General features: G+C 48.5%; 2 protein-coding genes across 4 annotated transcripts; one reads left to right on the top strand and one right to left on the bottom strand.

Annotated features, from left to right (window-relative positions):
* Window positions 1-9,437: 9,437 nt before the first annotated feature.
* On the top strand, window positions 9,438-27,435 carry SLC25A19 (solute carrier family 25 member 19). Of its 3 annotated transcripts, none has more exons than XM_059148659.1 (8): window positions 9,438-9,543; window positions 10,035-10,091; window positions 12,429-12,598; window positions 12,790-12,945; window positions 13,292-13,462; window positions 22,992-23,175; window positions 23,640-23,770; window positions 25,746-27,435. In XM_059148659.1, exons 3-8 carry the CDS (start codon window positions 12,467-12,469, stop codon window positions 25,926-25,928), a joined length of 957 nt encoding a protein of 318 aa, XP_059004642.1. In that variant the 5' UTR covers window positions 9,438-9,543; window positions 10,035-10,091; window positions 12,429-12,466; the 3' UTR covers window positions 25,929-27,435. The 3 variants fall into 3 exon arrangements, with proteins under 3 accessions (XP_059004642.1, XP_059004641.1, XP_059004644.1); XM_059148658.1 differs by having other exon boundaries at window positions 10,035-10,086; XM_059148661.1 differs by lacking the exon at window positions 10,035-10,091 and having other exon boundaries at window positions 9,479-9,543.
* Window positions 15,589-16,345, bottom strand: LOC131816196 (small ribosomal subunit protein eS6-like). The gene has a single exon (XM_059148665.1). It carries the CDS (start codon window positions 16,327-16,329, stop codon window positions 15,604-15,606), a length of 726 nt encoding a protein of 241 aa, XP_059004648.1. The 5' UTR covers window positions 16,330-16,345; the 3' UTR covers window positions 15,589-15,603.
* Window positions 27,436-27,511: the final 76 nt, after the last annotated feature.

Genomic DNA, 27,511 nt, shown 5'->3' on the forward strand with positions numbered 1-27,511 from the left:
CCATTTGCAATGTTGTACAACCATCACTATTTCTTTTTTTTTTTTCAACCATCACTATTTCTAAAATGTTTTTCATCGCTCCAAACAGAAACTTTGTATCCATTTCACAATAATTTCCCATCCCACTCCTCCTGCTGGCCCTTGGGAACCCCTACCCTACTTTCCATGTCTATGGATTTACCTATTCTAGATACTTCATATAAATAGAATCATACAATAGTCCTTTTGTGTCTGGTTTCTTTCACTTCTTTCACTTTCTTTTACATTCAAAACACTTTGAATGTTTTCAAGGTTCATCTACCTTGCAGGGGCACCTGGGTGTCTCAGTCAGTTAAGCCTCTGATGCTTGATTTCAGTTCAGGTTATGAGGCGGTGAGGTCAAGCCCCTCAAAAGTCTGCACGCTCAGCCGGGAGTCTGCTTCTCCCTCTCCTGCCCCTCTCCCTGCTCATGCTTTCTCTCTCTGTCTCTCAAAAACATAAATAAAGTCTTTTTTAAAAAAAATTGTTGAAAATGGGGAGCCTATCTGTCTTACTCATAGAACATGTGAGTCTTGATCTCAGGGTTGTGAGTTCAAGCACCACGTTGGGTATAGAGATTACTTGAAAATAAAATATTTTTAATTTTTTTATCTTAAATAGCAAATTATACACGTACGCATATACACACACGTGTACACAAAGGACGTTGAATTCTAGAAGAATCAAACTTGCCCACCAGATCAAGCGCAGGGCATTACAAGGGAATGTTTACCGCTGAGGCTGGAGGTCAGGGGGCAGGAGCATGTGATTTTCTCTTATAGAATCAGGACTGTTTGGGTTTCCGTGGTGGTTTGTATCTTACCGCTTTCTCTTTTTCCACTCCAAGTTCTGGACGATCTAATTCTGCTCTCTGAAGAGTTGGATGAATAGAGCAGAATGTAACAGAAGACATGGATATATTTGAGACATGCATCTTGTGGTGGTTATCCGTCATTCTTTCCCCTTTATCACTGACTGGCAGTCCGTGGCCGGGATGTATCACTTCCTATACATTCTGTCCATGCGCATCTCAGATCTTTCCAGTCTGGGTTGCACTGAACGTCCTTACACAATCTTTTTGTAAACATGTTTTCATTTCCCTTGGATAAACCTTGAAGTGGGATGTTGGGTCACGGATGTGTAGATATTTAATTTAATAAGAAACTGCCTGACCTCTTCTCATGTTTGTACCATTTCTTTCTTTCTTTTTTTTTTTTTTAATTTATTTATTTGACAGACAGAAATCACAAGTAGGCAGAGAGGCAGATAGAGAGAGAGGAGGAAGCAGGCTCCCCTCTGAGCAGAGAGCCCGATGTGGGCCTCCATCCCAGGACCCTGAGATCATGACCTGAGCCGAAGGCAGAGGCCTCAACCCAATGAGCCACCCAGGCACCCTGTTTGTACCATTTCTTAACCGCACCGGCTGTGTGCAGGAGTTCCAGTTGCTCCACAGATATGCTAACATTTGATGTCATGGATCTCTTACATTTTAGCCCTTCTGGCAGATGTGTGGTGGTATTTCATTACGGATATAATTTGCGCTTCCTTTCAGCTAATGATGTTGGTGCTTTTCTGCTTGTTTATTACCCATTTGTTTCTCTCTTTGTGAAATGTCTAACCCTGATTTGTTTATTGGGTTGTTCACTTTTTTATCATCAACTCTGCATCTGAGTTCGACCGTCTCAGAAGCAGTACTCCTTGAGTCTGGTGAGATTAGAAGTCGTGGAGAGGGCACCTGGGTGGCTCAGTGGGTTAAGCCTCTGAACTTTGGCTCAGGTCATGGTCCCAGGGTCCTGGGATCGAGCCCCACATCGGGCTCTCTGCTGAGCAGGGAGCCTGCTCCCCCCGCCCTCTGCCTGCCTCTCCGCCTACTTGTGATCTCTGTCTGTTAAATTAAAAAAAAAAAAAGAAGAAGAAGAAGAAGAAGTCGTGGAGGAAGAAGAGGTGGTCTGCAGTTGACGTGGCACACACCAGCCCTTCCTTCATGGTAGAGCTGCACCCACTCTCCCTCTGAGCACCATATGAAGACTGTCTTCACATGGATACCCCAGGAAACACCTGGGGGGAGCTCAGAAATGGGTAGCAGGTAAGGTGCTGTCACCCACGAAAGTGGACTATCTTATCAGAAAGAGCCGAATGCTGAAAACCAGAAAGCTGGAAGCCAGACACCCCTCCAGCAAACTTGGGAAGCTTTTTTCTCTTTGGGCTGACATTGACATTCCTGATAGCCCCTTGATGTTTGGCTCTACTGAGAAGAACAGCAGAATAAAGTTAAAACGCATAAGGAATCAGCTCTTTAAAGTTACTGGACAGTGAATCCTCTTTCTTTCTTGTGCTTTCCCCCCTTGCCCTTTGGTTAATTTACTGGTCTTTGACTCATTTGCTGAGTAAATCTGAAAGGACAGAAAAGGGAACTTGACCAGCCGTGCCTCTATCTTTGGCCTCATGTGGCCTGTCAGAGCTTCCTCCAGAGCCCTCCATCAGTTGTTGCTTTTTCATGATTTTCTCAAACCTACAGTCCAACCCTTAAAAAATAAGCAAGTAAAAATGAAGGAAACTTACGTGCATACAAAAACCTACATACAGATATTTCCAGAAGCTTTTTTAAAAAAGATTTTATTTATTTATTTGATAGAGAGAGACACACACACACACACAGAGGGATCACAAGTAGGGGGAGTGGGAGAGGGAGAAGCAGGTCCCCTGCTGAGCAGGGAGCCCGATGTAGGGCTCGATCCCAGGACCCAGGACCTGAGCCGAAGGCAGATGTTTAGCAACTGAGCCATCCAGGTGCCCTATTTCCAGAAGCTTTATTCATAATCACTGAAATGTGGAAGCAACCAAGATGCCCTTCAGTAGGAGAATGAGTGATACATTCAGACAGCGGACAATTACTTAGCACTAAAAACAAGTGAGCTATCATGCTGCAGAGAGATATGAAGGAACCTTAGATACATATTTCTAAGTGAAAAAAAGCTCCAAAAGGGAAGAAAGCCTGATTTGTTCATTGCTAGATCCCCAGCATCTAACACAGTGCTTGGCCATGCAGACCCTCAATCAATATTTGATGGAAAAAAGTGACGAGGCACAGAGGCTCTTCATCTCCTCCTGAATCATAAGAAAGAGGAAAGAAACAAGGGGAGCCTTGCATGATCAGCTAAGATGTGTACCCCTAATTCGATGTCCATCCAAATAGGGACCACCAACCAAAATCCTTATTTCCAGGCCCACAAGCTAGACCTGCTTGATCCGGATGAGTGTCCCTACGGAGGGGTATCTGCATTTTAAAATAAGCATTCCAGGGGCACCTGGGTGAATCAGTGGCGTTCGGCTCAGGTCATGATCCCAGGGTCCTGGGATCGAGCCTGCATCAGGTTCTCTGCTCAGCAGGGAGCCTGCTTCCTCCTCTCTCTCTGCCTGCCTCTTCGCCTTCATATGATCTTTGTCTGTCAAATAAATAAATAAAATCTTAAAAAAAAATAAGCATTCCAGATCATGAGCTGAAGTTGAGAACCCTTGAACGCCCACTACAAATGCAGATATTTTTAGACCTTTAGAGGTATAGAAGCAGCAAAGCTTGGACAGCCTGTACAGCCTGTAATCCAATGCCTCCATTTTCATAGTTGGGAAGGTGCAGCCCAGGGAAAGGAGTGCCTTGCCTCAGAGACACAGCGAGTGACCTCCTGGCTCTCGGGGGTCTTCTGGATGGCACAGCTGACCATCCTACTCGGGCAATAAGAGATTCTTTCCCCTGTGATTGAAAAGATCATCGGTGAGGCAGTTGATAAATACCGACACTATTTGGTCAAGGCCAAGGGGGTATTTACTTCCTCTGAGGAGGCAGGGGAAGTCCAAGGAAGCTTTTAATAGGTCTCTTTAGGGTAAATTTTGATGAGGTCACAGAAGGATTCACTTCCCCATGCTGACGGGAAACGTTTTTCTCCGGTTTCTCTTTTCACGTGATAGGACTTACTTAACATATTTAACCTGAAATGAAATGACCAGATTTTAAATACACGAAAACTGGAGCCAAGGTGTAAGCCCAGGAAAGCTGGCACCTGCTACGGATCTCATTTCAGCTGGGCCAGAAATTTGCCGTCCGACCCGGCAGGACTAAGTGATTTCCATGAGTCTTTCCAGTTCTCATGATCTGTATAGTTCCCTGAGTCTAACTCACTCTGCAATTAGCCAGTAGCTAAGGTCCTGCCAGCTTAGGTGTGGGGTGGCCATCGGGAGGTCTCTTCTGAAATGGGGGCTCGCTCTAGTCCAGAACAAAATAGAACCAAAGATCTCTCGAGCTGAGGAGATTGTGTGGGGAGAGGTAGCCGTCAGTCCAGGAAACTGATGAAAACAGAGATATAACACAGAGGCTGGGCTTTCGTGGGGATATAAGGCAATGACCAAGTAAAGAGCTAGAGGAGATAAGGGAGGACAAAGTGGGGTGCATTTTCAAAAAGGACGGAAAGTCAAATTTCTGCACCTGGTTCTGCCCACTGTGGGCCGCCTTAACATTTTTTTTTCTTTTTTCTTATTTTAGAAGATTTTATTTATTTATTTATTTATTTATTTATTTATTTAACAGAGAGAGAAAGTGCATAAGCAGGGGGAGCAGCAGGCAGAGGGAGAGGGAGAATCAGACTTCTCGCTGAGCAGGGAGCCCAACATGGGGCTCGATCCCCGGACTCTGGGATCATGACCCGAGCCAAAGGCAGATGCTTAACCGACTGAACCACCCAGATGCCCCATTTTTTTTTTCCTTAAGATTTTTATTCATTCATTTGAGAGAGAGAGAGAGAGAGAAACTACACGCAGTGGGGAGAGGGAGAAGCAGGCTTCCCCCTGAGCAGGAAGCCGGATTCGGAACTTGATCCCAGGATTTGGGGATCATGACCTGAGCCAAAGGCAGACGATAACCGACTGAACCACCCAGGTGCCCCTATTTTTTTTTCTAAGCAGGATCAACGAAGGGCTCGAACTCAGGAAGATGAGATGGAGATCTGACCTGAAATCAAGAGTCGGACAAAGTCAAGAGTCGCACACTTAACGGACTGAGCCACCCAGGCGCCCCCACCTTAACATTTCTTTTTTTAATGGTGTTAAACCCTTCCTTCAGCTTTTTTTTTTTTTAAGATTTTATTTATTTATTTGACACAGAGAGAGATCACAAGTAGGCAGAGTCAGGCAGAGAGAGAGGAGGAAGCAGGCTCCCTGCTGAGCAGAGAGCCTGATGCGGGGCTTGATCCCATGACACTGAGATCATGACACTGAGCCGAAGGCAGAGGCTGAATCCACTGAGCCACCCAGGCGCCCCCCACCTTAACATTTTTAACTACCCTTTTCCCGTGTGGACAATGCTTATCAGCACTTAACACTGAATGAAGAGAAGCAGAAGTCAAAATGTTGTGCACATGTGAACAGCTGATTTCAACAAAGGTGCAAAAGGCAATTCGGGGGAAAAAATAGACTTTTCAACAAAAACAGTGACTCCTAGGTGCTGAAACAATGAAATATCCAAATGCAAAAACAAAACCCAAGAAACAAAAAAAAGAAGAAATACTTCAATCCATATCTCACACATACACGTAAGTGAAACCACAACTTCCTGGCTGGCTCAGTTGGGAGAGCTTGCAACTCTCTCTCTCTTTTTTTAAAAGTTTATTTATTTATTTTCTAGTAATCTCTACACCCAATGTGGGGCTCAAACCCTGAGATCAAGAGTCACACATTCTCCAGTTGAGTCAGCCAGGCATCTTGCATGTGACTCTTGATCCTGAGGTCACAAGTTCAAGCCCCATGTTGGGCCTAGAGCTTGCCTTTAAAAAAAAAACCAAAAAAACCCTAAATGAATCAGAGACATACATGTAAAATGTAAAACTACAAAATTTCTATTAGAAAACGTAGGAGAAAAATCCTTATGGCCTTTGGCTAGGCTAGGAATTCTTAAGTATGATAACAAAAGCATGATCCAGTAAAGGGAAAAAACGATCAATAAACTGGACTTTATTAAAATTAACAACTTCTGCTCTTTGAAAGACATGATTTTTTCAAGCCACATATAGAATAGTAAGCTACATATGTAATGATAAGTGGCTTATATCCAGAAAGCAGAAAAACTCCCAAAATTCAACAATAAGAAACAAAGCAATCCAATTAAAAATGGGCAAAGGATTTGAGCAAATTCTTCACCAAGAAGATACAAGGATAGCAAGTACGCACGCAAAAAGGCACTCAACCTTAGTCACTAGGGAAATGCAAATTAAAATCACAGTGAGATTTTACTACTTATCTGTTAAAATATATAGATTTATAAAGAACGACCTCACTGATGATGTGGAAGAACTAGAAATGTCATCCTGCACGCAGGGACGTGAAATAGTACAATCACTTTGTAAAAATTGGGCAGTATATCGAAGAGTTAAACATACACTGACCCTATAATCCAGTCATTCCACACCAAAGTCCATACCCCAGAGAAATTAATGCAGATGTCCATACAAAGACTTATGAATGAATATTTACAGCAGCTTTATTTGTAATAGCCCTTAACTGGAAACAACCCAAATAAATAAATTGTTGCCCAGTCATATAGGGGAATATTACTCAGCAAGGAAAAGGAATCAACTCATAATACACACAATGTGGATAAATCTCAGGGTAATTATGCTGAGGAAAAGGAGCCAGACAAAAAGAACATCATGTATAATTCCATTTATATAAAATTCTATAAAAGGCTGACTAAACTGGGCGCCTGGGTAGCTCAGTGGGTTAAGCCGCTGCCTTCGGCTCAGGTCATGATCTCAGGGTCCTGGGATCGAGTCCCGCATCGGGCTCTCTGCTCGGCAGGGAGCCTGCTTCCTCCTCTCTCTCTCTGCCAGCCTCTCTGCCTGCTTGTAATCTCTCTCTGTCAAATAAATAAATAAATAAATAAAATTTAAAAAAAAAAAAAAAAAAAAGGCTGACTAAACTACATGACAGAAAGCAGATCTGTGATTGCCTGGGGAAGAGGGAAGAAGAAGGTATGATAGTAAAGAGGGTGAGGAATCTTTTGGAGTCATGGACATATGTTCACTATTGTGTGGCAATGTACACACACATCAAAACATAAAATTGGGGGCGCCTGGGTGGCTCAGTGGGTTAAGCCACTGCCTTCGGCTTGGGTCATGATCTTAGGGTCCTGGGATTGAGCCCCACATTGGGCTCTTTGCTCAGCGGGAAACCTGCTTCTCTCTCTCTCTGCCTACTTGTGATCTCTGTCTGTCAAATAAATAAATAAAATCCTAAAAAAAAACACATAAAATTGTTTACTTGGAATACATGTAGTCAATTATATCTGTATTATACCTCAATAAAACTATTTAAAAATTGTGATGAGCCTAGAATGTCTTGTTACACCTGCAAGTGAGAAAACTAGTCATTTTGTCAAAAGGATTCAGGGCCAACTTGAATAGGCACCTAGCCAAAGAAGGGGAAATGTGTCAATTAGGATACTAACTAGAATGGATTGAAAGAGAACAAATATGTTAAATTATTTTATTTCTTTAAAGATTTTATTTATTAATCTGAGCACAAGTAGGGGGAGCTGCAGGCAAAGGGAGAGCGAGAAGTGGCCCCCAGTGAGCAGCGAGCCCAACTTGGGGCTAGATCCCAAGACCCTGGGATCATGACCTGAGCTATAGACAGATGTTTAATCAACTGAGCCACCCAGGTGCCCTTTATTTTTTAAAAGATCTTATTTATTTGAGAGAGAGTGAGAGCGAACATGTGCAGGGTGAGGGACGGAGAGAGAGGGAGAAGCAGACTTCCCACTGAGCAAGGAGCCCAACATGGGGCTCCATCCCAGGACTCCAACACAGGGCTCGATCCCAGGACCCCAGGATTATTACCTGAGCCAAAGGCAGACGCTTAACCTACTGAGCCACCCAGGCACTCCTATTTTATTGTTTTTTTTTTTTTTTAAAGATTTTATTTATTTATTTATTTGACAGAGACCACAAGTAGGTAGAGAGACAGGTGAAGAGAGAGGAAGGGAAGCGGGCTCCCAGCCAAGCAGAGAGCCCGATGCGGGGCTCCATCCCAGGACCCCGGGATCATGACCTGCGCCGAAGGCAGAGGCTTTAATCCACTGAGCCACCCAGGCACCCCCTATTTTATTGTTTTTAAGTGAACTCTACATCCAACATGGGGCCTGAACTCACAACCCCGAGATCAAGAGTCACATGTTCTATCAACTGAGACAGCCACGTGCCCCAAGAATATGTTTAAATCCATGTGTTCATAATGATAGATATAAAATGTGTTTTATGTTGGCACCTGGCTGGCTCAGTCCATTGAGCACGCAACTCCTGATGTCAGGTTCATGAGTTCCAGCTTCATGTTGGGCATAGAGCTTATTTTTTAAAAAATTAAAAATAAATTTATTAAAACAAAATAAAATGTTTTATGGTCATAACAATAATAACAATAAAAAATTTCGTTGATCGATAACCTTTGGAATATACTAGGGAACCAATTAAATCTCAGGATCCTGGGATTGAGCCCAGCATTGGGGGGGGAGTGTCTCTGCTCAGTGGGGAACCTGCTTCCTCCTGCCTCTCTGCCTACTTGTGATCTCTGTCAAATAAATAGATAAACTCTTAAAAAAAAAATGTTTAAAAGGGAAATTCTTGTCTTTTTAAAGATACAGTCTGAAATGTTAACTGGTGAAATCATATGATGTCTGGTATTTATTTCAAAATAATGTTGGGGGAATGAGGTTTTCAAATTGTGTGTCAAAGCGATTGCACTAACGGGGAAAATGCAATTAAAAAATCAGGAAGAAATACTGTCCTGCAAAACACTGACGCTACTTGGCGTGAAAGCGGTAGGATGAGCCATTTCCCCCTGCGTTTTTACATTTCTGTAGCGTCTGTAATGTATTTTATTTTTATGAGAAATTATACATAATAAACCCTAGGGGGAAACAAAATTCTACACTTTTGCCGTCCTCTTCCTGGTTTCAAAAACCCACCTACTCTCTTTCCCAAGTCCTCCAGGTCTTAGCTAAACTTCCCGCCATCTCTTTCCCAAGTTTAGATTATCGGGGTTCCGGGACTACGAGGGTTTTGAAGAAAGCGGGTCAAATTCAGAGCACCCAACCTCGCCCCCGCTCGAAAGACGATAGGAGCCACACGCCATTTAGTGCTGCGACCTCCCAAGGGCACATCCGTACTTCAAGAAGCGCCACCTTCCCACGCGTGAATAACATTCGCGCACGCGCGCGTAGTGAGACTACACCTCCCAGAAGGCTCTGCCCCCCAAACGGGGACAGCCTCGTTAGTCATGAACCACATTACCCAGTGATACGTTGCAAGAGGTGGGGCCCATCTGTTACTATACAACTATTGGTCCAGCCCCTGTCGGAAGCTGCCCGGTGATTGGTCCGGAAGCCCGCCAGTTACTGCCAGGCTCAATTAGTTTTGCTGTGAGACTGCGTGAGGAGGTAGGAAGAGAAGCGCGCGCGGAGTTGTGCCGCGCCCTTCGTGCCGGGTGAGTGACCTCTACCCTCTCCTTCCTCGCCGTGCTCTCGGGGACTCGGGGGTCGCACCCAGGCGCCGGCACTCACGTGGGGGCAGGGCCTGTACGCGCACGTGTCATGCCTGACCTGAGAAGCATCTTCAGGGACGCAGGGGCCAAAAGCTCGCACACACGCGGGACGCCCGTACACGTGGGTGCGTGCTTCGCCGGCGTCTTCTCGGACTTGGGGCGAAAACGCCCCGAGGCACAGCTGGACACGTGTGTCCACACGCGGGGACGGCTCTGGGGACCCCTCGCTGAACTTATGGGCACACGGGCACGCGAGCTCACCGCTCGTAGCCCAGCGCCCGGGGCTTCCGCAGTACGAGGAGGGGCATGGCGGAGGCGCTCTCTGTCCCGCCCCCGGCCCCCCTGCCGCTCACTCCCGGGACCCCGTCTCTCCGTGCTCTGTTCTGTATATCACGCATATGCAGTCGTACTTCATATTTATTTTGTCTCCTTAGGTAAATATCAAGGCTTACCGGTACAAGAAGGAAATTTGAGCAAGTGGAAAAAGTAAAGTAACTGCAACTATATTTAACCAGCCCTTTCTCTTGTTTTAGACTTTTACCTTTTTTACAAAGCTTACCGCATATGGTGTCTTGCATGATCGTCCCCAGAAGCGAGAGAGGAGAACCCAGGTTAAATAAGCGTCCCTGGGTACTGGGGGAGTTTAGCGATAGCCTGGAGGACTCGGGAAAGAGAGTAGCCTAAGCGGGTTGTGGGGCTCGATTTCACGACCCTGATGAGATTAGGACCTGAGCTGAAATCAAGAGTCGGCTGGTCAGCCACCCAGGCACCCCACCATTAGACTTTTAAAAAAATATATTATCTTAGAATGCTTTGCTGCAAGTGCCACGTAGAAATGCCATGTTAATGTTAAGGATGGGTTGGGGCACTACTTTCATACACGAAAGCAGATTTGGGGCTGAGGGAGTGGAGCAGACCGTTTCAGAGGCAAAAGAGAATCCACTCGGCCCTGTGTGGACACTGACTTGACTGTTACTGTTGGTATTCAAGAACTAGGTTAGCTGTGCAGCCCCTTCTAAACTCATTTTATATTTAGTTTTAATTGTCTTGGGGCGGGGTGGGATGGGGCATAACAGATTCATAGGATATAGAATTGTGTAAGGAAAGGGAGAGGGACTCCTGGGTGGCTCAGTTGGTTAAGCAGCTGCCTTCGGCTCAGGTCATGATCCCAGCGTCCTGGGATCGAGTCCCACATCGGGCTCCTTGCTCGTCAGGGAGCCTGCTTCTCCCTCTGCCTCTGCCTGCCATTCTGTCTGCCTGTGCTCGCTCTCTCTCTCTCTCTGATAAATAAATAAAATCTTTAAAAAAAAAAAAAAAAGGAAAGGGAGAGATGTGTTTTCTCTCTTCCTTTGCCAACCCTTCCCCCAGAGGTGATCTTACCAACCTGTCCGTGTATGTGTTGATACAGAGTTTTTCCCTGTGCTTTCTACTCCTGTAGGGAGTGTACATAGGTCTTGCTGGTTTTCTTTTGCAATGGGGTTATAGTAGACATTCTGTTCTGAAACGTTTTTCGCACGTTTCAGTGTATTGCGGTCATCTTTTCAGTGTGTGTGTCTCTCTAGCTCGTTCTTCATGGCTACAGAGGATTGCGTGGATGTGACTTACTGTATTTATCCCAACCCTCTGTTGATAAGCATTTGTGTGTTACTCAGTTTTACAAACAGTGACATAATTCATGACATTTTACACACCCATGGGAGTGTTTCTGTAGAACAACGGTTCTCGGGGAGCTTGGGTGGCTCAGTGGGTTGAAGCTTCTGCCTTCCGCTTGGGTGGCGATCTCAGGGTCCTGGGATCGAGCCCTGCACCGGGCTCTCTGCTCAGCGAGCAGCCGGCTTCTCCCTCCTCTCTGCCTGCCTCTCTGCCTGCCTGTGATCTCTCTCTGCTAAATAAATAAATAAAATTTAAAAAAAAAAAAAAAAGATGAATTTAGAAGAGCACTTCTCAAACAGGAGCAAATGCTGTGAATGCTAAAGAGGACATGAGGACGACCCCTGGATTGGGGGGGGCGGTGCTCCTTAGCTGAGCCGTGGTGCATGGGAGGGGCTCATCTGGGGAAGAGTGAGGGGAGATATATGGGGCAGGGGGATGGGGTGAGCTGCTGTGTTTCAGACATGGGGAACAGTAGGTGCAGAGGCAAGGTTGGCAGATAGGAACCCAAACAGTGCTTTCTAGAAACTGGTCAGGAGCAGAGCCCACCCTATTGAAGTGGCTGAAGAGAGGTCCAGGGGGAGGTTGAAGAGGTCAACGGGGATCAAGTGGGCCGAGGAACATCATTTCAAAGCCAAGCATGGCTGCATTGCTGCAGCTGGCCTGCGGTGTGCAGACAGTGGCGGGGCTGGGGGCAGGGCGGTATGCAGGAGGTCTCAGGAGTTACTGGGTTTCTCTGGATCACGTGGGCTTATTGGGGAATCCCGCACGGTGCTCTTGGGCCTGCATGTCGGACGTCTGCCTCGGTGCTCAGCTGCAGTGGGCTCTGCCCCCTGGCTCAGGCTCAGGCAGGGACTTTCCCTCTGGCCATAAAGCCAGGTGTCTTGGAAAGCGAGCTGATCTCTGGAAGTGAATGATTTCCTACCACCCCTGTCGGTTCATTCAGTCAACAGATAGGAGCACTCACAGTGCTGGGCTGTTTTCATAGGTTCGCATCCTAGTGGACGCAGGTGGCAAGAAACAGATGTCCAGAATAAATGTCCAGTATATTAATGCTGTGCAGAAGAATAAAGCAGGGCAAGATGCGATGGTCAGGGAGGGCTGCTCTGAGGAGGTGGCTTGTGAGCAGAGACCCTAAGAACTTGCTCTGGTGTTTACTCCGTGTCTCTTGCTTTTAGATTGGAACTGATGGACGTTGTATGGGCCAGAGGCAGGGATGGTTGGCTATGACCCCAAAGCTGATGGCAGGAATATCTCCAGTTTTGAGGTGGCGGTGGCCGGGTCTGTGTCTGGACTTGTCACTCGGGTGATGATCAGCCCCTTGGATGTCATCAAGATCCGTTTCCAGGTATCCTTTCCTCCTTTTTTTAACCAAGGAATGGGCTGGAGGACCAGTTCTCTCTTTCTTGTCAAAGCAGTTTCCAGAGTTTGGAATTTCGTCAAGAGGAAGAGCTTCGCTGCCTTTGTTACATTTTCCAAAATTTCTCCGTCTCACCCCACACTGCCCTGTCATCTGACCTTTTCGATTCTGATTCCCAGCTCCAGATTGAGCGCCTGTCTCGCAGTGACCCCGGTGCAAAATACCATGGGATCCTACAGGCTGGGAGACAGATTTTGCAGGAGGAAGGCCCCACAGCATTCTGGAAAGGACACGTCCCAGCGCAGCTTCTCTCTATAGGCTATGGAGCTGTCCAAGTAGGTGGCAGGGGAACGTGCCAGGGCCCCGGGGTCGTGTTGCTCAACAGAGGATCATTGGGAAGGTGGGGCCTGCAGGGACCCTGCCTGGCTGGGGCAGCAGGAGGCGGTCTCCACACTTCTGCCTGTCTTAACGGGGTCACTACGTGAAGTTTGAAGTCTGAAATTGAAGACAGCGTCAGACCAAGCTGTACCATACGGGCGTTTTCTTCCATAAGTTCCCCCCACCGCGGGGACTTAGCCCAAACTGAATATCAATTAGGCGTTGCCCCAGGAGACTGTCCTGACAGGCCCTCAGTGGGCTTGGGGGACTGTTCGTCAATGACTTTGTCACGTGCTCTTGTAGTTTCTGTCGTTCGAGCTGCTGACCGAACTGGTGCACAGAGCCACCACGTACGATGCCCGCGACTTCTCCGTGCACTTTGTGTGTGGCGGCCTGTCTGCCAGCGCCGCCACCCTGGCCGTGCAGCCCGTGGACGTGCTGCGCACTCGCTTTGCCGCTCAGGGTGAGCCCAAGGTGAGTGGCTGGGCTGGAGCGGGGGCGCCCATGCAACAGGCATTCTAGCACTCACAGCTCTTTTCCTTAGAGGGAACAGAACCCCCAGGCTTGCCAGGGTGTGCAGCCCCTGCGTTGGTCTGTCTGTAAGACCCACGACCGTGCCGAACACCATGCCGGGCGCTCGCAGCCTCACGCCGGGGACGGAGCCTACAGGTGGGAAACAGAGCAAGTCAGTAGCAGTAGGCTGGACAGAGAGGAGTCCGGGAGACTGAGACTTGAAATCCTATTTCTGGATTATTGTGAGAGTGGTTTTGGTTCGCACAAAGCCTGGATGGAGAAAATGGGATGATTGAGTCCGATTCCGGGAAGAACTTACTGAGTGGAAGGGAGGGATTCAATCCTGAAATAGACCTCCCATCGCAATCTTTGTTTCCTGGACACACATAAGAATAGCAGTGCAGATGCCTGTGTGTGTGTGTGTGTGTGTGTGTGTGTGTGTGTGTGTGTGTAAGAGAACACGCACGTGTATGCTTAACCAAGGAAGAGTGATTTTTCCACCTCCCTTCTGCTTCAGGGTATTTGGGTGGGAAATGGCACTGCTTAAGAATTTGACGTGCTTTAGAATGACTGTGGTTCTGGTTCAGGTCCGTTGCCCGGGGTGGAGATCCTGGGCTGGTGGAGCCCTTTTGTTTAGGAGCCGCCCTAATGGCTTTTTTGGTTTAGAAGGGCAAAGCGTCTTAGGAACAGTGTGCAAGCAAACGAATGGGGCACCAGAGCTCGGTCCTTCTGAATGCCCCGTTAGCCGGAAATAGAGCTTTCTCCTGGTGGGGAAATGCGATGAGGGGCCCTAGCCACTGAGCAGAGAGCTGGAGGAGAAGCATGTCTGTAGTTGGAGAAGACAGACAGCCGCCAGCAAAGTGGTGGCTGCTGGGATGAAAAAAATAAGTGGTGGCCCTCCGCTGGCTTCTCTGCTCTGGGGTGCCGGCGCCCTCTTCCATGACTTCCCAGCCTGTAGCCTCTGCCTTCGGCTCGGGTCATGATCCCAGGGTCCTGGGATCGAGCCCCACATCGGGCTCTCTGCTCAGCGGGGAGCCTGCTTCCTCCTCTCTCTCTCTCCCTGCCTTGCTGCCTACTTGTGATCTCTGTCTGTCAAATAAATAAATAAAATCCTTTAAAAAAAAAAAAAAAGAAAGAAAGAAAATCTATGAGAAGGTACACCTGAAACTAATAGAACATTTTATGTCAATTATACTTCAGTAATACATTTTGAAAAGAGGTCTGTGGAGTGCCTGGGTGGCTCAGTGGGTTAAGCCTCTGCCTTTGGCTCAGGTCATGATCCTGGGGTCCTGGGATTGAGCCCCATGTCGGGCTCTCTGCTCAGCAGGGAGCCTGCTTCCTCCTCTTCTCTGCCTGCCTCTGCCTGCTTGTGATCTGTCTGTCAAATGAAAAGAGGTCTGTAAGAAGGAAAAGGTCTGAGAAAAGAGAATAAACTCATTAGCCCTCTGGCTGAGGTGATTGAGATAGGGATTCTAGATTCTGGAATGATCAGCAAGTTGTGTGCAAAAGTGAGTGGAAGAGATCTGTTTAAAAGCTGTAGAACCTCCCAACTTCCGTAGAACAGCAGCAGCCGTGGTGTCAGTCCTCACCTTTAAAATGCGTCTTAGCGGTACCTGGGTGGCTCAGCTAGTTAAGCTTCTGCCTTCGGCTGAGGTCATGATCCTGGGGTCCTGGGATGGATCCCTGCGTCATGCTCCCTGCTCTCAGCGGGGAGCCTGCTTTTCCTTCTTCTCTCCACTCATGCTCACTCCCTCTATCTCTGTTGCAATCTCTGTCTCTCAAATAAATAAGTAAAATCTTTAAAATGTTTCTTAATCAGGAGTGCCTGGTCGCTCCGTTGGTTGAGCATCCATCCGGCTCTTGCTTTAGGCTCAGGTCATGATCTCAGGGTTGTGACAACGAGCCCTGCATCAGGGTTCCCTGCTCAGCATGGAGGCTGCTTGAGATCCTCTCTCCCGTTCCCTCTGCCCCTCCCCCTGCTTGTGTGCATGCTCTCTCTAAATAGACAAATAAATAAATAAAATCTTTAAAACTTTTTTTTTAATGTCTGATCTTATTTATTTGTCACTCTTAGAAAATCTCATTTTTGACTGGACTCAGACTTAGAGGTAGAAGCTCTCAGAGGACAGCCTCCGTCTCTTGGCAATCTGTTCCTGGCCTTTTTCTTTGGCTTCCTTCATTCTCTTGGCCAAAAGTTTAGCAGATTCTGTAGTCTCTTCCTTGTTTTTCTTAGTGCGCTGTTTCTTCAGAGCAGTACGCCGACGTTTGTGTTGGAGGACACGTAGAGTAACAAGACGCTGTATCTTGGGCGCTTTGGTTCTAGGTTGCTTACCTTCTTTGTTCAAGGGCTTTCTCACAACATACTGGCGGACATCATCTTCTTTAGAGAGATTGAAGAGTTTGCGGATTCTGCTGGCTCTTTTGGGCCCCAGGCGTCGAGGCACAGTAGTATCAGTGAGTCCAGGAATATCCTTCTCCCCTTTCTTTACAATGACCAAGTTGAGAACACTGAGATTGGCATCCACGATGCAACCCCGAACAGATTTGCGCTTTCTCTCTCCCGTCCTCCTTGGTCTGTAGCAGGAATGCCCCTTACTCAGCAGCAGGCGGACACGGCCATGGGTCAAGACACCCTGCTTCATGGGGAAGCCTTGTTTGTCATTGCCACCACTGATTCGGACCACATAACCCTTCCATTCTTCACCGAGGGCGTCCGCAGCAACTTCTGTGGCCATACGCTTCTCATAAAAGGTACGAAGTTTGCATTCATCGTCCACTTCAATGAGTTTCTGGCAGCCAGTAGCTGGGAAAGAGATGTTCAGCTTCATCCTGAAGCAGCCTAACGCCTCCCTAAAACGTTTTTTAATCAGTGATCTATATGGTGTATAGAGGTTAAAAAGACAGGTGGGGGATGCCTGGGTGGCTCAGTTGGTTAAGCAGCTGCCTTCGACTCAGGTCATGGTCCCGGCGTCCTGGGATCGAGTCCCGCATTGGGCTCCTTGCTCGGCGGGGAGCCTGCTTCTGCCTCTGCCTCTGCCTGCCATTCTGTCTGCCTGTGCTCGCTCTCTGCCTCTCTCTCTCTCTCTGATAAATAAATAAATAAATAAATAAATCTTAAAAAAAAAAAAGACAGGTGGTTCTGCATGAATTATAACAAACACTACCAGCCACCCCCTGATTCCAGTCCCCAGAGGCAACCACTTTTATTTTAATTTTATTTATATATATATATTTTTTGTTTTTATTTTTTAAAGATTTTATTTATTTATTTGACAGAGATCACAAGTAGGCAGAGAGACAGGCGGGCATGAGGGGAAGCGGGCTTCCCGCTGAGTAGAGAGCCCGATGCGGGACTCAATCCCAGGACCCTGAGATCATGACCTGAGCCAGAGGCAGAGGCTTAACCCACTGACCACCCAGGTGCCCCTGCAACCACATTTCATACTTGTGGTTCTTTTCTCATTATTTTACTTCCTAATTCTTAGTAATACTCTTTTACTACTAGTGTTTTCTTTTTGTATTTCTTCCTAATTTTTTAAATTATAGGCATTAGCTTTTGATGGCTACTGTGGGAGATAAGAGTTTATCTCTTGTACCACCACCCTCGTGTGCTTGCACCTCCTTTAATTTCAGTATAACTGATTTATAGATTTTGGCTAAATTAGTACCGAGTGTCTGTGCTGTTATGATTATATAAATATTACTGCTGAGCCTTGAAATACATTATGATTACATTTTCTTGTATACCTTTGTCTTGCCTGAAGTTAGTGGTTGCCTTGTATTTTATTTATTTATTTATCTATTTATCTATTTATTTATTTTTAAATGAAATATTTATATATAAAATATTAAATATTAAAATATTTTATTATATAAAATAAAATATTTTAAATAAAATATTCCAGGACCCTGAGATCATGACCTGAGCCGAAGGCAGGGGCTTAACCCACTGAGCCACCCAGGCGCTCTCAAACAATCTTGATAGGGTCAGCCTATAGTCATCCGTCCCACATCATCAGGGAGCCTCTCCTAGAGCCTCCAACTCTGGCAGCCTTCACTCTCTGGCTTCAGTATGGACTCTTTGCTTCAGGACTATTAGCAGCATTTTGTTAGGACATTGGGTCCCCTGTCTTCTCTTTCTTGATTAATCCCCCATTTTGGTGGAGATATGTTGGAGATACAGCTTCTTTAGAGAAGCCTTGGTAGAAAATGCCTTTATTTGACTCATGATTTGGGCATAGGATTCTAGGTAGCCCTCAGTGTTGCTGTAGAGAAGTCCAGAACCACTCGGATTAATGATCCTTTATATGAAACTATCACCCTTCCTGCCTTGGGAACTTTCAGGATCCCCTCTTGATTTTTGGCATTCTAGAGATTTACCAATGGTGTGCACTGGTCCTTGTCTCTTTCATTCATTGTGATGGACACTTCTCGACCCTTTAGTCTGGACACTCCTGTTACTCCTGCCCATAAAATGGTCATGAATGGTTATTCACAATTGCTACTTTCTGTTGTTGTTGTTTTTCCCTTTTCTTTCTCCAGTAATTCATGTCAGTTGGGTATTGGACATCCTGGGTCTATTCTCTGGTTGACTTATCTTTTCCCTACTATTGTTTAACTCTCTGTTTTTCTGTCCTACTTTCTGGGAGGTTTCCTTGCCTCTATTATTTGGGGCCTCTACTGAATTTAGAAAATGTTTGCTGATGCATGTTAGTTCCCAAGAGCTCTTTGGTTTGATTTAGTCGGGTTTATTGAAGCATACCTTACATACAGTAAAATTCACTCTTTTTAGTATAGAGCTGTCTGACTTTTTTTTTTTTAAGGTTTTATTTATTTGAGAAAGAAAGAGAGCACAAGTAGGGGTGGGGGAAAGGGTAGAGGGACAAGCTGGCCCTCCTGAGGGTGGAGCCCAACGTGGGGCTCCATCCCAGGGCCTCGAGATCATGACCCAAGCACAAGTCAGACGCTTGACCAACTGAGCCCCCCAGGCACCCCTTTGTGACTTTCGGTGAGTGCATACAGTCACATAACCACTATTAGAATCAAGATATAGGGGCGCCTGGGTGGCTCAGTGGGTTAAAGCCTCTGCCTTTAGCTCAGGTCATGATCCCAGGGTCCTGGGATCGAGCCCCACATCAGGCTCTCTGCTCAGCAGGGAGCCTACTTCCCCCTCTCTCTCTGCCTGCCTCTCTGCCTACTTGTGATCTCTGTCAGATAAATAAATAAATCTTTTAAAAAAAAAAGAATCAAGATAGAAAACAAAAGTTCCGTCACCCCCAAAATGTCTTCCTGCCCCCCTTTTTAGTCAGTCCCTCTCCATTGCCTTGGGCTGTCTTCTGTCTAAAGTTTCCCCTTTTTCAGAGTGTCACACAGGGAATTACGTCTCACGTAGTTCTAGTAGGCACCCTTGCCCTTCACTTGGCACCTGGCCTTGAGATTCATGTGTGCCACGTGTGTGAGTGGTCCGTTCCTTTTCCTTGCTGCATAGTATTCTGTCACGTGGCCCTACCATGGTTTGTTAGTGGGAAGATGTCAGGCATATTCTCCAGTTTTTTGGTGATTATGAGTAAAACCACCATGAACATTCACATACAGATTATTGTGTAAGGGGCGTCCAGGTGGCTTCATTCTTAGACATTTACCTTTGGCTCAGGTCATGATCCCAGGAGCCTCACATCAGGCTCCTTGCTCAGCGGGAAGCCTGCTTCTCCCTCTCCCACTCCCCCTGCTTGTGTTCCCTCTCCCGCTGTGTCTCTCTCTGTCAGATAAATAAATGAAATCTTACACACACACACACACCCACGGCACCTGGCTCAGAGGGTTAAACATCTGTCTTCAGCTCAGGTCATGATCTCTAGGTCCTGGGATCAAGCCTCACGGCGGGCTCCCAGCCCAGCGGGGAGTCTGCTTGTCCCTCTGTCTCTGCCTCTCCCCATGCTTGTGCTCTCTCTGTCTCTCTCCCTTTCAAATGAATAAATAAAATCTTTAAAACAAAACAAACAAAAACCCACAACAGATTATTTTGTGAACGTTTTTTTTTTTCTCTTGGGTGAAAACCTGGGTGTGGGGTTGCTGAGTTGTATGGTGAAAATGTTTAATTTTATGAGGAAAAGCCAGCCTGCTTCCTACATGGCTGTGCCATTTCGCATTCCCACCAACAGTTCTGGCTGCTCCTAATCCTCACCAGTGCTTACTGTTATCTGGTTTTTATTTTTACTTTATTCTTTTTTTTTTTTTTTAATTTTTTAAAGATTTGTATTTATTTGACAGAGATCACAAGTAGGCAGAGAGGCAGGCAGAGAGAGGGAGAGGGAAGCAGGCTCCCTGCTGAGCAGAGAGCCCGATGCAGGGCTCGATCCCAGGACTCTATCATGACCTGAGCCAAAGGCAGTGGCTTAAACCACTGAGCCACCCAGGCACCCTTTTATTTTATTCTTTTTAAAATTTTTAAAATTTTAATTTTTTAAATTTAAATTCAATTAATTAACATAATGTATTATTTGTCTTGGGGCACAGGTCTGTGTTTCATCAGTCTTATATAATACCCGGGCTCATTACAACAGGCCCTCCCCAATGTCCTGTCACCCAGTTACCCCATCCCTGCACCCCCCTTCCCTCCAGCAACCCTCAGTTTGTTTCCTAGGATTGAGTCTCTTATGGTTTGTCTCCCTCTCTGGTTTCGTCTTGTTTCATTTTTCTTCCTCTCTTCCCCTATGATCCTCTGCCTTGTTTCTTAATTTCCACCTATCAGTGAGATCATTTGATAATTGTCTTTCTCTGATGGACTTATTTCACTTAGCATGATACCTCTAGTTCCATCCAGAATTTTATTCTTTTTTAAAGATTTACTTATTTACTTGAAGCAGACAACCAGTATGCCTGTGAGCAGGGCGAGGGGCAGAGGGAAAGAGTCTCGAGCAGACTCTCCGCTAGCAAGGAGCCTGACTCGGGGCTCACTCTCACGACCCTAAAGTCATGACCTGAGCCAAAACCAAGAGTTGGGCGCTCAACTGACTCAGCCAGCCAGGAGCTCCTATTTTTATTCTTTTAAATCTTAGCCACTCTGCTAGATGTGAATAGTGGTATCTCATTGTGGTTTTACCACGGAGATGTTGAATGTCTTTTTATGTGTTTATTTGCCCTCTGAGTACCTTCTTGGCCAAAGCAATCTGTTCAAATTGTTTTCCCATTTTGGTGGTTTGTTGTTTTTGTTTTACATATTTTTTTCTGTGTCCCTGGCTATGGCTGCCTTCACGTCCTCATAGCCTGTTTTTTGAAGAGCAGATGTTTTTAATTTTTTACAAGATTTTATTTATTTATTTGTCAGGGAGCGGCAGGCAGAGGGCGGGAGAAGCAGACTCTGCACTGAGCAGGGAGCCCGATGCCGGGCTCGGTCCCAGGACCCTGGGATCATGACCTGAGCTAAAGGCAGGCATTTAACCGACTGAACCAGCCAAGAGCCCCAGTAAAGTCTTAACCTATCAATTTGTCCTTTTATGCATTTTGCTTTCGGGTTTTTTTTTTTTTTTTTAAGATTTTATTTATTTGAGAGAGAGACAGTGAGAGAGCACATGAGCGAGGAGAAGGTCAGAGAGAGAAGCAGACTCCCCATGGAGCTGGGAGCCCGATACGGGACTTGATCCCGGGACTCGGGGATCATGACCTGAGCCGAAGGCAGTCGTCCAACCAACAGAGTCACCCAGGCATCCCATGCTTTCGGGTTTTTTATCTAAGAAATCTCTGTGCCTGTGTGGCTCAGTGGGTTAAGTGTCCAACTCTTGGTGTCACGTCAGGTCATGATCTCGAAGTCATGGGATTGAACCCCACATGGGCTCTGTGCTCAGCGTGGATCAGCTTCAGTTTCTCTCTCCCTCTCCCTCCCACTCTTTCTCACTCTCTCTGTCTTTCAAATAAATAAATAAAATCTTAAAAATAAAGAAAAAGAAATCTGCCTAATTCAAACTCACAAAGATTTTTTTCCCTCAGGAGTTTCTCTTGTTCTCTGAATCTTACCTCTTTTTAATTTTTTTTCATTTATTTATTTTTAAAGATTTTATTTATTTATTTGAGAGAGCTAGTGAGGGAGAACATGAGAGGGGAGAAGGTCAGAGAGAGAAACAGACTCCCCACGGAGCTGGAAGCCCGATGCGGGACTCGATCCGGGAACTCCGGGACCATGACCTGAGCTAAAGGCAGTCAGTCGCCCAACCAACTGAGCCACCCAGGTGCCCTCTTACCTCATTTTTAAGCAGACCCTTTCCTTTTATCACGGAGGTGATGCCTTCTTTGTGGCCTGAGAATGTTAATTCCAGTTTTGTGGTTGGCCTCTGTTTCCTTTAGTTTCCTCCTTCTGTCTGCGCGGTCTCTTCCTTCCACACGGTCTCTGTGCCCTTCTCTCCCCCACACTGATCATTTTGGTCTCGGGATTTTTGGGTTTTGTAACCACCGCGGAGCTCAGACTGAAGACCCTGAGACCAGCAGTGCTGTGCTCGACCGGCTGGGCCAGGCAGGTGCCCGGTCTCCCTTCTTTCATGAAGCCCTTCCTCAGATGTCTGGTGACCCTTGGCTGCCAGCCTGGTGTTAAAGGGGGCACAGAGAGGCAGAGCGGGGCTGTGGGTACAGGGCGGGCTCGTTGCCCCGTGGCCTTTCTCTGAGTCCGGGCCCTTTCTGGGACGTCTCCAGGGTGAAATCCTTCAGTGTGGCTGCCCGCGTCTGGGAGCCAGGAGGTGCGGAGGCAGCCAGGGTCCTCCCTTCTCGGTGCAGAGAACCTCCCTCATCGCCACACGCAGAGCCCCTCTGGTCCCCTGAAACAAAGTGTGGGATGGAAGGTGCTGAGAAAAATCCGTGCCCTGTGGTGTCCCGCATGGAGATTGCCTGTTGACAGGTTACAAAAGGTTAAATACACGCACACGGCAGAAAATCCCAGAAGTGTAAAATGGTGAGAGTTGGTCTCCCTCTTCCCTGCCCTCCCTCTGTGGAGGTTACGGTGGCCCTTCCTCACTTCTCGTGTGTCCCTGGGGGTGATCCCTGCCGACTTTTTTCTTCCACGAGCCCTAAGCCCGCCCTTCAGCCTCTCGCTGTGCCCATTCAGCTATACGTTTGGGGGATTATGCCCGATCTGTTGTGTAGATGGCGTGATCCTGTTTCAGTGGCTGCTCTGTGTCCTTCGGAATGGGTGTGTCAGCGTGCATCTGACCCGTCACTCAGGGGCAGACCTTGTGTCCCTGCTGTTCTGCGGGATGCGGTGGCAGCGGTGCCGGACTCACGCTGTTGCGCACTTGTGCAAACATACTGGCATTGTAAATAGCTAGAAGGGGGGTTGCTGGAAGCCCTTACCTTGGGACTTTTGTTCAGCATTTTCTTTGTGCCCCCAGAAAAGTCATGCTTCTGGCAGCTGGGATTTTAGCCGAGGGGAGGCGCGCATGACGGGCTGTGTTCTAGGGCCAGATGGCCTGCGTGCCCTCACTCGAACTGCCTGTGTGCTGTCCAGGTGTATAAGACCCTGCGAGACGCCGTGGTGACCATGTACCGGACCGAGGGCCCTTTGGTTTTCTACAAAGGCTTGAACCCCACCTTGATTGCCATCTTCCCCTACGCTGGGTTCCAGTTCTCCTTTTACAACGCCTTGAAGCACCTGCACGAGTGGGTCTTGCCCGCCGAGGGAAGGAAGAACGGTGAGACAGCCCTCATGGAAGGGAAACCCGGTCTCCGCTGTCCCCTCCCCTGAGCCAGGGCACCTCCTTCTCATCCCTGGAGGGGCTAAGGCTCTCCTGTCAGAGGCAACGACGTCCCCATCCTCTGAACCCTGCTCTGTCACGCTGTTGACCAAACCAACCGAGCCAGCCGCTGGCGGACCTTTCTTTCAGCTCGTTGCCACCCCAGCAGTGGTACCGAGGACATTTATTTCTTCCCAAGCCCTGAACCGAGTCACACCGCCCAGCCTGCAGGCTCCCACTTCCGTTCCTGCCTTACTGCCATCCTGCCATCCGGGCCCAGAGTGGCCGGGTTTGGTTCTCACAGATTCAGGAGGCTGGTGGCTCTTAGTTTCGTGGTGCAGGCTTAGAGCTCTTGACCTTGAACATGTCTTTCCCCGATGGCACTTCCCTCACGTTCCCCCCTCCACCCCACTTTGGTTCAGAGAACCTCAAAAACCTGCTGTGTGGCAGCGGAGCTGGCGTCATCAGCAAGACCCTCACGTACCCCCTGGACCTCTTCAAGAAACGGCTGCAGGTCGGAGGCTTTGAGCAGGCGCGAGCCACCTTCGGCCAGGTGAGCTGTCCCCCTGCAGGGGCTTTGAGCCTTGCCCCTCACCTGCCCAGTGCTCAGCATTAGCCCCTGCAGCCTGTCCCTGGGGATCCCCAAACACAGGGGAGAATCCACGCACCGCCCTGTGCATGTGGGATGCCGTGGGGTGATCCAGGAGAAGGAGGGGTCGGGGTTCGCTCTTAAAAAGTGTTCAGTTCAGGGCGCCTGGGGGCTCCGTAGGTTAAGTGTCTGACTCTAGCTCAGCTCTGGTCTTGATCTTGGGGTCGTGAGTTCAGCCGTGTGTTGAACACCCAGCGGGGAGCCCACTTCAAGTGAAAAAGAGAAAAAATATGTTCAGTTCAGTTAGGGACAAAGAATATGATCACATGAGAAAGGTCCCCGGGGCGCCTGGTTGGCACAGTTGTTTGAGCGTCTGACTCCTGGTTTCGGCTCAGGCTGTGATACCGGGGTCGTGGGTCAAACCCCACATTGGGCTGTGTGCTTGGAGGAGTCTGTCTGTCCCTCTCCCTCTGCTCCTCCCCTGCCCTTGAGCTCAAGTGTGTTTTCTCTCTCTCTCTCTCAAATGAATAAAACCTTAAGACGAGATGGGTCCCCAGAATACTAAAGAACACGGAGGAGACTCCCACCGGTGTGTGGGGTTGTTTCGTGTATGCTGTAGGGGTTCCTGGAGAGGGGTGAATGGAACCTGATCCACTAAGTTCTATTTTAAAGGCACTAGAAGGCTTTGTCATTCGCAGAAGCCCCCATCGTGGCTGATGTCGTACTGTTTATAGTCTCAACTGTTTCTTAGTCTCAACCGGATTTTCACGGCTGCTTTGGGGCGCCATGCAGTGGTGGGCTGGGGGTGGGGCAAGGGGGTGAAACAGGCATGTTCCCTCCCACGCAGGAGGGAACATGTCTGACAGGTCAGAAAAGAAGAGTGCACTGGACTAAGAGTTGGGAGGGAGGGAGCACTCCTTCCTTGGGGGAAGGGAAAGTGTTGAGTTAGTTGTAATACATCTGTGTCGGAAATTCAGAGAAGTCCCGAGATAGGTAAAACTGATAAAAAAGATAAAACTGATAATGGAGCTCCCAGTACCACCCACCCGGAGATAATGACACGGAAGCTTTGGCTGTCCTATTGTTTCTTTGCATCAACACACACACACGCACACACGTTTTAACGCCAGGTGCAATACAAGGTTTTATAATCTCCTTTTTCCACTTGGGAACTTGTCTGGAAGGAGTGGTTTAGGTTTGCACAGAGACAGTTGGTGGGAGCCCAGGACCGAGGAGAGAGCCGTGCTCCTAACAGACTGTAGCCTGTTTGGTGGGAGGACCGCTGGGGGATGACGGAAGATCAGGGAGGGAAGTTGAGGCCAAATGGAGCAACCCCTTGAACACCTGGCTTTGGAGCTTGGATTTGATTCTTTTTTCTTCCCTCTCTTCTTTTTTTTTTTAAGTAAGCTCTATGCCCAGTGTGGGACTTGAAATCATGACCCAAGATCAAGAGTCCCACGTTCTACCAACTGAGCCAGCCAGGTGCCCCTTGATTCTTTACAACGTCATTGTCATCACAACGGGGAGTTAGTGGAGATGTGGCGAGAGAGGTGCTTGAGGGGAGTTGAGTCCTGGAGACGTGTGTCTGGCCGCAGTGTGTGGCCAACTGAGAAGGCCAGACCGGAAGCCAGAGCTCACGAGGGCCAGGTTCAGATCCACTGCCCAAGGGGGCCTGGTGGGATGGGGAAAGGGTCCTTCAGAGGCCCAGTCGGTAGGAGCTCTGTCCGGTGCTGATTTCCAGGCGCTGCCTCTGTTAAGTCCGAATTACCGGTCTGCTTGGAAGAGAAAGCAAAGGTTAACTGCTCTGCCCTTTTAGCCTTCATTGCTTTGTCCAGCAAGTGTTGACTAGGAGCCGTGAGGTGCCAGGTGCTGGACTGACAGAAGGACAGAGTCAACATCCGTGTGTTCATCACTTCCTCTGTCCTCCACTTCTGCCCAGGTTCGAAGCTATAGGGGCCTCCTGGATTGTGCCCAGCAGGTGCTACGAGAGGAAGGCCCCACGGGCCTCTTCAAGGGCCTGTCCCCCAGCCTGCTGAAGGCTGCTCTCTCCACCGGCTTCGTGTTCTTCTGGTATGAGCTCTTCTGTAACCTCTTCCACCACATGAAGAAGGTGGACAGCTAGCACCCGAGGGGAGGAAGGGCGGCCCCCCGAAGGAAGGCGGACGCCTCTGCCATCTCTTGTTGCACTGAGAGCTGCTGCCCGCGCCTGCCTGCCAGCCAGTTCGGCCGTCACTCGAAGGGCAAGCGCTTTCTCGGGGAGAAGGCAGGACTTGGCCTGTGGGGATGCAGCCAAGCGGTCAGAAGGTGGTTTTCCTTTGTGGTCCAGCCTGCAGGAAAGGCAGCAGTGGCCACCCTGCACTTCCAGCACCTTCTGCCCAGAGACCTCTCCATGCTCTGGGGGTGGGAGGCTATGGCTAGAGCCTGAGCGCTGGGGTGGGGCCTTTTGCGGGAGCCTGGTCCTCTCGCGTGCGCCCCTCCTCCCACCAGCTGATGTAATACACGTGGAAGCTGAAAGCATATTCCTTATTTCGCTCCATCTTCCTTTCCACGTCACATCCCTCCTCACCAAGTATGAGGGGAGGAACCCTGGCCTTCCTCGGAATCTATTTTTCTCAGTACTTGCATCCCTCATACAGCTTTGTTTCTGGTCCTGGGGGGGAGAATTAGTCACTATAGCCACACCCCCAGGCCCCGGTCCTCCTGTGACATCCTGCTCAGCCTGTTCTCTCCCCTGGGTGGGACAGAGCGTGGCTGAGGGTCTCTGGGGAAGACCGATCTCAGTGGCCCACAAGCAGTGGGGGGCTGTGCTGATGGGGAGGAGCTATGGGTGAAGGCCGTGGCCTTTTCCCCCAGCCTACCTGGGGTCACTCCATTTCCATGGCGTCAGGGCGGGAGCCTTACAGCTGGGCCAGCTGGCAGCAGCTACCTGCTCAGTGTCTCCCTCCCTGGGCTCACTGTGGTGCTGTGTGTGTCCTCTGTCATCCCAGAAGGGTCACAGCTCTGGAGCAGCCTCATGAAGGGGCTGGTGGAGGAAAGGGCTGAGCAGCCAGCCTGCTGAGGGCAGCAGTGTCTGGGGGTGGGGGTTGTCGCACAGCTACTGATGCAGGCACAGAGGAGAAACTGCAGTTAGGGGGTGAGCCCAGGAAATCTGCAGAACACAACCACCATCCTTTCCACCCAGTTCTGCACCCCCCACCCCGGGGAGCCTGGCCTGCGGGGTCCCTCGGCAGGGGGAGTCAGGACGGAGAAGCACCAGGCACTGTAGGACTTCACCCTGCCCCCAGTCTGGGCTCCAGCTCCAGCCTCTGTGCCAGCCTCTGCGCGGACTTAGGAGGAAAGCAGGGCCAGAAGCAGACCTGTGTGGGTGTCATCGCCCTCGGACCCCTTCTGTCATCAGAACTGGCTCTGGCCTGGAGCTTTGTGATACGTCTGAGACCCTGAATTGCAAAGCTTCCCTGCTTCTGGCTGCTGCTGATAGAGTCCCAGGCTGGCGGTAGGGGGAGCTCCCAACACCCACAGGGTCTGGGGCCGGGGAGGCCTGGGCTTGGGGCTGTAGGACAGCAGCTGCCTGAATGTATTTTTTAAAGAAATTCCACTGTAGTGGAATAAAGTAAACTTCATTCTCTTCATCTCGCCTACTCATTAACTGGCTGCATCTGCCCTTTCTCATCCATTTCCTGGGGACCCCTTCGGCTAGCCGCTTTA

Source organism: Mustela lutreola, chromosome 15 (genome assembly GCF_030435805.1).
Source record: "Mustela lutreola isolate mMusLut2 chromosome 15, mMusLut2.pri, whole genome shotgun sequence".
NCBI lineage: Eukaryota > Metazoa > Chordata > Mammalia > Carnivora > Mustelidae > Mustela > Mustela lutreola.

Excerpts from the sequence above, each read along its gene's own strand:
- SLC25A19 (XM_059148659.1), top strand. The coding sequence starts at position 12,467 with ATGGTTGGCTATGACCCCAAAGCTGATGGCAGGAATATCTCCAGTTTT. Across the intron at positions 12,599-12,789 it reads TCATCAAGATCCGTTTCCAG|CTCCAGATTGAGCGCCTGTC; the intron begins GTATCCTTTCCT and ends TCTGATTCCCAG. Across the intron at positions 13,463-22,991 it reads CCGCTCAGGGTGAGCCCAAG|GTGTATAAGACCCTGCGAGA; the intron begins GTGAGTGGCTGG and ends TGTGCTGTCCAG.
- LOC131816196 (XM_059148665.1), bottom strand. The coding sequence starts at position 16,329 with ATGAAGCTGAACATCTCTTTCCCAGCTACTGGCTGCCAGAAACTCATT.